This window comes from Galleria mellonella, unplaced genomic scaffold, assembly GCF_026898425.1.
Source record: "Galleria mellonella isolate WM207_F2 unplaced genomic scaffold, CSIRO_AGI_GalMel_v1 utg38, whole genome shotgun sequence".
Taxonomy (NCBI): Eukaryota; Metazoa; Arthropoda; class Insecta; order Lepidoptera; family Pyralidae; genus Galleria; species Galleria mellonella.
In genome coordinates, this window is record NW_026442090.1 from 4,846,184 (window position 1) to 4,855,964 (window position 9,781).

Sequence of the window (9,781 nt, forward strand, 5' to 3'; positions counted from 1 at the left end):
TTAATGTTGCGAAATTATCAAATTATAAATTTAGGTTAAGATATAATGGCGCTTCAGAATTGGCCCCGTTATTTAGATAACATTGTAGTAAATTAATAACAAAATAATTTGTATTTTATAGGACCCAGCGAAGAGAGCTATATTAGAAGATTCGATGACGAACAAATTTATAGAGGCGAACCTATTGGTTACGAAAGGTGAGAAGGTACCTAATAATAGTGTTTCGATGGAGTTAATCCATCGAAACCGACCTTCTTTTAGACTTCTTTTAGTAAGGAATTATGTAGTAATTTAAATAATTAACTGAGTTTATTATTTTTCCATGAGTCTTATATTTGATACTAAGTTATTAGACGAAATTTCATCAAATTTCATCCCGTAGTTTGTACATGATGTATGCCCAAACACACTCTTATTTTGAAGAGATAAATAAATAAATATCACTGTATATATAATAATATACACACAGCGTCGTCTAATTCTAAACTATGCAGACTTTGTATTATGAATACTAAATAACTGACAGAAATACTAATATACTTTTTTATATAAATATATATACTGTTTTTTATAGAAAACATTCAGACTAATTGCAACCCGAACATTTTATTAAAAAACAAGATTTTTTTTATGTGGCAGCACTGTGCCACGGCCTTTTTTTACTCTCTTGTAATGTGCTGTAAGCGTTGAATATACTCTCACTGTCATTATTTAGTCATTAATATATAGCAACAAATATATAGTCCACTATCCGCAAAGTCATATGAATATAAACGTTTGTCTAAATTATTTATTTATTTGAAAATTACTCACCACACTTACAGTTTCCCAAAACGTGTAGTGAGCCATAGTTTTATTTTACAAACTTACAAATTTTCAAATTTTATGCGGGAATCGAACTATGACCATGAGATAGTGAGGCGGTGTGTTAAACCGCTAGATCACCAAGGTCGTCAACATTTTGATAATATACTTAAATAAGTAATAATTGATTTTTTAATAGCGACATTTTATATAGGGCCTGGCGATGGAACAGTTACAGTCGCCGTTACGCGAGAGCAAGGGAACTCCATCGTCGCCGCCACATGATGCCGTTCTAGTCTATTTTATTTATGTATTTTGGAAAAAAAAAATCTAATTTATGTATCTGTCTGCTTATTACCAGACATATTTAAAGAGTTGAAAGTATTTCAGAGGTTGGAAAATTGACAGTACAGTCAAGGTACTCAAGGAAAAGATTGTTTGTGATTTAAGTACTATGTATTGTAACAGAATTAAGTAGTTATTGTAAGATAATTTTAAAATATGCATCGAAATGTAGGGCTTCCCATAATTTCATCTTTGCTAAGTGTAGAATCGCACTGTTAGTGTGATAAAAATATGCTTTAGATACTATATAATTTCTTCTGTGCCTACGTATAGGTAAATGCCCCTCTCTCTACAATTTATAGATCCGGAAAAGTATACCTATTTAGTTCTAAAATTTTAAGCAAGCACTACCATCAATTAACCTAGTCAGCATCTAGATAAAGTTTAACTAACTAAAATGGCACTCGATATGATGTATCTAAAATTAACGCCTCACGATTTAAAACAACTTAAAAGCGACATTATCTTACTCAGTATAAAAAAAATCTAAAATTTACATATTTCAATATGTTATTAAAAATATAGAAAACAAAAAAAAAAAAAGTGTAAAAATGTGCTTTACAATTTTACTTTTACGAAATGATAATGTGTAATATTATACAATTAAATATAGCTACTCACTCTGTGAGGCGTTATTTTTTAGGGCTGTCTGGCGCTTTGAACAGACATCTATTGATATTGTTAATCAAAGTATACATATACATTGTCGTAACAAAATTTTATCGGCAAAATCCTTTCAAAACATTAATTTATGAAATTAAAAGAAAAATTTAATCAATTTTTGGCTGTGTTATATTATAAGTTATTGGCATATAAAATCGATCGTAAATAAATATCCAAAAATCATAGTTAAAGCAATACGGGCAATAAATATTCGACTCATTATTAGATAGTTTTGTTGACAAAATTAATATCAATTAGTGCGTGGAAAATTTTAGAACTGGTAATTACGTATGCTCTTCTGGACAAATTAAGCTTTTCTAATAGAAATCTGTTGATTTATATCTATCTACATAAATCACTGCCAGAATATCGTATTTTAACTACATATATAGGTATATTATTATCTATACATATACGTGGTTTAATGGAAAAGATATACTAAGCCGAAACCCAGTGTGAGTAATTATGTAAACAAAGTTGAAATATGAAAATAATTTGAAATACTCGGACCTATAATATTAAATAGGTCACGTTACTGCACAGGCTTCTCGTAATAGCGTTGTCTAGTGTCCAACTAGCAGAGATTCTACTGTGGATGACACTTATTTGTAATAAGTACATACATAACGATAAAACCAATCCAAACCAAAAAACATGCCTATTTACTTAAGAATGTTTGTATCATGTGGGGATTAAATCTGCGATGGACCTCGCAGAATCCCCCAAAGATAAAGTAGTAAAGGAAAATCAAATCTCTAAGCCTAAAAAAAGTTTACAGATACTGTTACTGACTCTCGGCTTTGTATATGTAGCCTCGTTGTTTTATAAAATTTACTACAGTCTTTTGTAGTGACTTTTTTTTTTATTTTATATACACGATTTCTATTTTGTTCTTACAATTTTGTATAGCATATTTTTGTATTTATCACACAAAGGTCTAAGATTTTACGATTTTCATACAGAATGGTAATAAATAATTTAACTATTTAGTTTTTATGTTTGATATTTATTTTATATATACATACTTATCCAAAATTTTAATAAGTATGAATAATTGTTTTTCAATAATTTCCTCTTTATGTCAAACTGAATTTACATTACGAATTTTATGATATGAATTTCATATATCAATGTTCAAAAGTTTCACGGGAGAACTTTTTTTTTTACAACACAGGGGGCAAACGAAAATTACTTTAATTTTTTTAATTAATGCGTACAATAGTCTAATAATAATAATTTACAAAACTACAACATGAGCATGCTTCGCAAGACTTTTATAAAATAAGTAATACTATTAATTTCATAGTGTAAAAGTGATATGAAAATAGTATGAAGAAAATTTTGATGCTAGAAATTTTAAGGACTATGGTATTATATAGAGTTATTACTTGATACTAGTTTTATACATTCTTGGCAGTTGAAATCAGTTTCGTAATATAAATTTGGTCCAAACCTTAAAATAATTTTAAATAAAAGGGTCGTTTCTATTTATGTTTCATTGTGAATACCTAAATATGTATGAAACAATATCTAGCTTTAATTGAATATTCTAAATATTATTGTTTGTAAAAAAATTTAAACGTACGCAACCTTAGGTTATATGCCGTATCTATCGGAATTTCGATTAGGGAGATATTGAATGTAAGGGGTGTATCCTGGCCAGATGCAGGCATTATATTGATTTATTTAATAGTATTTTACATGTGAAAAGATACAACAATTATAATTAGAAATCAGAATGGAGATCAGACTATGTGCAAACTTGTAGAATTTAACAAAATGTTTTATGGCAATCATAGCGAATAGTGATGCCAGTAATTAAAATTTTAGAATATATGGTTGTGTAATAAATGTCTTTATTCTCAATTTAACAATTACGCATCTGTTTTCTTCTGTGTTTATTTCCTTTCATCAAAACTGTAAAATGGTTAATGGCAACTTAAAAAACCCGAGCCAAAAGAAAAACAGAATGCCATGATAAAATTGTATAATTTAATTATGAATTATCTTCAAAGTAGGACTTGAAGATAGTACCCAGGCTTAACTCACTCCCTCAATTTTGGAGCCAATATATCAATAGTAAATCTCCGGACGACAGCTACCGAATTAATGATTGCCATTATAATATTATTATATGCCCCAGTAGGTAATTTATATATGCGATTTGTCTAAAGTTTGCGTAACTAGTGGAATTGATTACTCTTCACTCTATAGTACTATTTTACTAATACATATAATAAATTTAATAATAAAAAAGGGGTCTTAATAAGAGCAATAAATGTCAATAATTTTTAGAATTTTTCTGTCTGTCTGTATTTATTCGGCATCACGCAAAAAATACAGCACGAATTTAAAATCTGGTGTGTTTCATCTTGTTACACTATTAGGAAGCGATCTATTTCAATGACTTTCCTACTTCTGAAATCCACGTGTACGAAGTAGTGGACAAAAAACTGGTAACTGACAAAATACAAATAATGCAATGCCCCGAGTGCAAAGCTTTATTTTCTTTTTACGTGATAAGAGCACCTGATTGGTATTAACGTATGATTCGATACTTGTTTCATGTAGTATTTGTTATGATAGTATCATATTTTTTTTTATTATATGTATAAAATTATGTGCATGTATTTCTGGCCAGACTATGAGTAAATCAGCATGTTTGTCTGTAGCTTACTATTTATCTTGTAGAGGTTATAAAGTGATATTAAATTGTTGCCATTGTGATGATTACTGTGTACTGGTTGTAATAATAAAATTATTCAAGAGCTATATATTTTTTTAATTTTCCTATTTACCAAAATACATTATTTGTAGAACCATAAAAAGATTTTGTTACAAGAAATTTTTTATATTACAATTTTGACAATTCTTTTTGCTATTTATAATTTATTTAGAAAAAACAAACAAATTAAATTCTGTAGACTATATAGTTGACAATTGTTAATAAGTTGTAATAATGTTGATATAGTTGCTATCATACTACTTAAAATTGAGTTAGTTCATGGATAAATTACTATGGTTAGTTATCTAGTAAATTTCACCAGATTTATTTTCATAAAATAATAGAAAGATTTCAGTGAATAAATTATACACTAAAAACATGAGATGTCAGGATATCAGTTAATGCTTTTATTAATTTATTTACTCTAAATATCTAAAATATTGTCCAAATCACTATCATTGCAAAGTGAAAAGAGTCCCTGGTACTGCTTATTTTGACTGCTTTCTGGCGGAGTCGAGTTAAAGTTTTCAAAATTTTCTATATTTTCCTCTACATATTGAGCCCATTTAGAGTTCATAGCGACATCTGAAACGTTTTTAATGAGAATATCATCATTACTCTCAGATTTTATATTACATTCAAAACTTGATGTAGATGGATATGGGGAATTTTTACATTGTTTAGTAATATTTATGTCGTTATTGATATTTTTAGATTTTTGAAAATATTTTTCATCTAAATTACTAGTGATTTCTAATGATGGCAATATATCTTCATCATTCTCGGTGTACTGATCCCATTTGGATTCTTTAATTTTAGGATTTAAAAACTTTGTACTTGGTTTACTCTTTTTGTTTACATCATTGTTAATGTATTCTGCATTATCAATTTTAGAGGTAGCCCTATCAAAATAAAGATTTTGAGGTTTTTCAAATGGCTTTAGATCTCTGTAATTCTCTATCTCATCTGTTTTATCAAAAGATTTTCTTAAAGTACTACTGTAACTGATATTATTAACTCTTTTTCTTTTTTTCGTAACATTTTTTGGTATTTCTAATACAACTTCAGAATTATTAAAGTACATAGGTTCATTACTGTTTACTTCTGTAGGTTCTTCAATGTATTCTGACCACTTGTTGCCTCTTTTTATAGATTCATTATCTAATGTATTATTATTTTGTACTTCATTTAATACATTTCCGAATTCATTGTCATCACTAGAGTTTTCAGTGTATGATTTATTTAGTTCATCTATTTCTCCCCTAATTCCATTGAGTTTTTGTACATGTAACCTGCATTCTTTACCAGTTCCCAAACCGTAATGACGTTTTATTGATTGTTTTTCCCCGCATAATTTACATTCAAACTTATTTGACTTCTTCAACTGGTGTACCTATAAAAATTGAAATATTTTAAACTACAACTATTATTTAGTTACTTATATTTCTATAACTACTTTAGTTTCACTAATTATTCCACTGCATCTATTATGTATATGAATAGGGGCGAGGGAAGGCAGCAGCGTCCCTCTTAAAACATCAAAGCCTAACTGCGGTTGCTAACTTGCTTTCCAAGTGTGGTAACTACTGACAAAGTCCCCCAATAGGGGGAACCGTGAACTATGTTCTGGATTGGACAGTTAACGGCTGATATGATGATATATGTATAGACAATTAAATTCATAAACTGACATTTAAAAACACTATTTTCTATGTAAAAATAAAATGTAGTAGGTAATATATATTGAATAAGTATTATTTAAATCTAAAACATAGATGTATTATTAAAATTATTAATCTATTAATAAAATTTCGATTTAATTTCTTTATACAATTTTAAAAAAGTAGACGTTATCTAAAACACAGCTATTGTAAATAATAGTTATTAAAAGAGTTATTTATAAATATATTCTCTTACTTGAAATACAAGACACCGATAACACCTCAAAACTTGAAAATGTTGTGGCATTCCCAGTTTTTTATGAATATAAAAATTAAAACTGCTACAATAAAGATAAAAACAATCACTATGTTAATTAATTATTAGGTAATTTTTATAAAACCTTAGTTACATCTATTATTTTTTCTCTTAGTTTTCTTCTATTATTTATAAACAGTAAAAAATAAGATAAATTCAGAACAACAAAACAAATTGACAAATCAACTATGTTACTGTCATTTGTCACTGTCAGACTCGTAGCTGTCTATTCAAAGATTTAGAAAAGCAAAGTACGTTAAGGATTTTTGTCATAGATTAAGACTAACACCGGTTTTTGTATTAGCTGACATTAGTATTAATACAGCAATTTTTTAGTACTATTTCTCTAAGTTAGGGATCAATTACACTTCTCTATGGTACAGAATTACCAATAATTATTTTAATGAAAATGTGACGGAGTGTAGTGAAGGATGATAGGTAAATTATTATCTTTTAGGAGAGGGGTTTTAAGTAACAAGGTTCAAATAGCCCTATTACTAGCAATATACTATATCAGAACGACTTCCACGCGGTTCCTCCTGGAAACCGTCTTGGTTAATTCTTAATGAATTCATCACAATGGGTCAATTGATCTGCTTTCATTTTCGCCTATTATTTCTCACTGATGCCTCCCCAGCATAGTAGTATACCCCCGGAATAGTAAAGTACCTACCGACAGTGCAGATGGGTTTACTATTCCGTTATCATCTATTGGAATATAATAATAATACAACAGCGCAATCTTATTAATATTTTATTTATGAGCCACATTCATCACAGTTTTCGTATATTTTATTTTACAAGTTTGACACGTAGGTATTTACAATAAAATAAGTATACCAATTTAAAAAAAATAATACACATATTTAAAATAAATTGCCGAGGCTGCTTTGGGAGTATTATAAGAGGTAAGTATATAGTGAGATGAACGTAAAAGACTAATCAGAATTTATGTAAGCAAGTTAAAAAGATTTATCACTGTTAATTGTAAAATAAGATGTCTTAAACAGTTGCTAACAAAACCCAGTAAACGATAACTAACCTGCCTCTATTAATTTTTCAACTTGATGTAAATTTCTAGACAATCGATTGAAATGACGCATTGAATCGCCATCTAGCGACAAGTTGTAACAAATAACTAAGCAGTTAATTTTAAACTTTAGCATTATTGACACATATTTTAAATATACTATCGGAACTTAACACGATGAAATACTGCAGGTAAATAGTACTACGACTACGTGATCACGGCGTGTTGCAATCCATGGCGAAACGTATGTAATAAAAATCAATTTATTCATTTATTTACCTGCAATTTTTCATCGCATAAGTCACAATGGTGTATTTAAAATAAATAAATAAAAATGGAATGTAAATTAAATATAGAGATCAGTTAAATGGTAAGGATGGAAATCGATCACTGTAGCGTTCTCTAGAGATAATTAAAGATACATCAAGCTAAACATTGGAAACTGTCACCACGCCGGCATACACAGACCAACAGTGTATGCCGGCTGCAAATCCAGCGACCCGGAGGTTGTCGCCTCCGGAGTAGAAGCCGGGGTAATGGGGTACGCCCCGAGGCCCCTACCTCGCCCGCCCTCACATCATCTGGCGGGCAAAGAGAAACCCTTGATTGATTGGAAACTAAGAACATAATCGGTATGTGTCAACTTCTATGACTATTAGTTACATGGTGTATATAATTTATTAATTTTAAACATAATGTACGAATATTCGTTTTTATAAATAGGTAATTATTAATATCATATTGCACATAGTATAAAAAATATTGCACATTGAGGTAAGTAACATATAAAAATATTTTTTAATATAAAATAAATATACTCAAATGTAGGTAAAGTATCTAATGCACTAACGACAGTAAAAAATAACAGTAATCAACCTATAAAAATACACATAAAAATCCTACGGAATCACTTATGGTATAACGATAGATGAAATAACATTTCTATCTTTATTACGTATCTAACTATTCATAACAACATAGCTTGGAATAATTATAACTAATAAACATTAAATAAAAAAAAAACGAAACAGTTCATTGGTGTTTTTATTAATATGAAATAATAACTTTTGGCACAGAATCTATCTAGGTACTTATCGCGCAGATTTGTAGACAAGAAAGTGATAAATTTAATAAAATCGATTCAATAAATGATAATATAATCATTGATATTATTCCAAAGTGAATCAAAATAACATTTATGTACCATCATGTTTGGTTTGTGTTGCCATCATTTAAATATAGAATTTATTTTGTATCTCTATGATACAAAATAAATCCATGAAGGAAAATTGTAAGAAATTTGATATTTGATTAGTCCAAATATGTTTTGAATAACTTTTTTTTATGCAACTTAGAATGACAAACAAGCTGACGGCCCACCTGAAGGAAAGTGGTAGCTGTCGCCTATGGACATAAGCAGTACCATGGATACGTAGCTTTTTATATATAGTGTACATTCACTTTTAGAATACCTTCTTCAGAAAGATTGATTAGGAAGTACTGCAATACTCCAACTGATACTTGATCTATGTTTAACCCGAAATCACAATCAACTTTTCTTGATCTTGTAATATTATGTAGGTAGATAGCTTTTGCGTCATTTTCAATTGACCGTATCGTAGTCATGACATGGTTTTCACATAAACTTAACTAATTCTATTAAAATACCTCCAACTTATTTCTAATTACATTTCACAACGTTAAGCACAGTTCATTTACTTATATCTTATTATAAGACGTTATAGATTAAAGATTATTTACAATGTGGACAAATTTTGGCACCTTAATTTCGATAACGATTGGCACAATTTATTTACAATTTGGCACAAAAATGAGCACATACTAAGACCGCACTATTAGGCCATAATCTCATTGAGATAAATTAAAAATCTATACAATGTCGGTTACATTGCGCATGTAAACTCGTGTCATATAAATATAATCAAATGAAATTCCTCTAGTACCTCTATTTTTATATTAATTAATATACGCGAATATATAATATTACGCGATTCTATTGTAACGTGAACCGTTAAATTTTCTGTAACGTATGTATACTTGGCCCATAATACATTTCAAACATGTTATAATACTCGTACTCTATGCGTTATAGTATGGCGCGGTTGACAGGTCATTAAAACTATAAAAAAAAAATACTAAAATGAAAATAAAAAATCCATCATGAAAAATTATCATTTCGGATTTATTGAATTGAGTTAGACTTAAAATTTCTCTGA

The 9,781-nt window shown here is 28.9% G+C and overlaps 2 protein-coding genes across 3 annotated transcripts in view; one reads left to right on the forward strand and one right to left on the reverse strand.

Annotated features, from left to right (window-relative positions):
- LOC113522506 (extracellular sulfatase SULF-1 homolog) overlaps window positions 1-4,584 on the forward strand; it is a 138,102-nt gene extending 133,518 nt beyond the window's left edge. For both annotated transcript variants that reach the window (XM_052897940.1, XM_052897941.1), the window contains exons 16-17: window positions 122-197; window positions 1,019-4,584. In XM_052897940.1, coding sequence (XP_052753900.1) covers window positions 122-197; window positions 1,019-1,100 — 158 coding nt within the window. In that variant the 3' untranslated portion in view covers window positions 1,101-4,584. The remainder of the gene's footprint in view (window positions 1-121; window positions 198-1,018) is intronic.
- Window positions 4,585-4,914: 330 nt separating this feature from the next.
- Window positions 4,915-6,701, reverse strand: LOC113522829 (probable serine/threonine-protein kinase clkA). The gene is made up of 2 exons (XM_026908658.3): window positions 6,455-6,701; window positions 4,915-5,930 (listed from the first exon to the last, which is right to left on the reverse strand). The coding sequence occupies exons 1-2, from the start codon at window positions 6,503-6,505 to the stop codon at window positions 4,962-4,964; spliced, it is 1,020 nt and encodes a 339-aa protein (XP_026764459.2). The 5' UTR covers window positions 6,506-6,701; the 3' UTR covers window positions 4,915-4,961.
- Between the last annotated feature and the right edge of the window lie 3,080 nt (window positions 6,702-9,781).

What these genes read in the sequence shown, in the direction of transcription:
- LOC113522829 (XM_026908658.3), bottom strand. Translation starts at nt 6,505, where the DNA reads ATGCCACAACATTTTCAAGTTTTGAGGTGTTATCGGTGTCTTGTATTT. An exon ending in ATCGGTGTCTTGTATTTCAA is followed by an intron (nt 5,931 to 6,454) that starts GTAAGAGAATAT and finishes CAATTTTTATAG; the next exon opens with GTACACCAGTTGAAGAAGTC.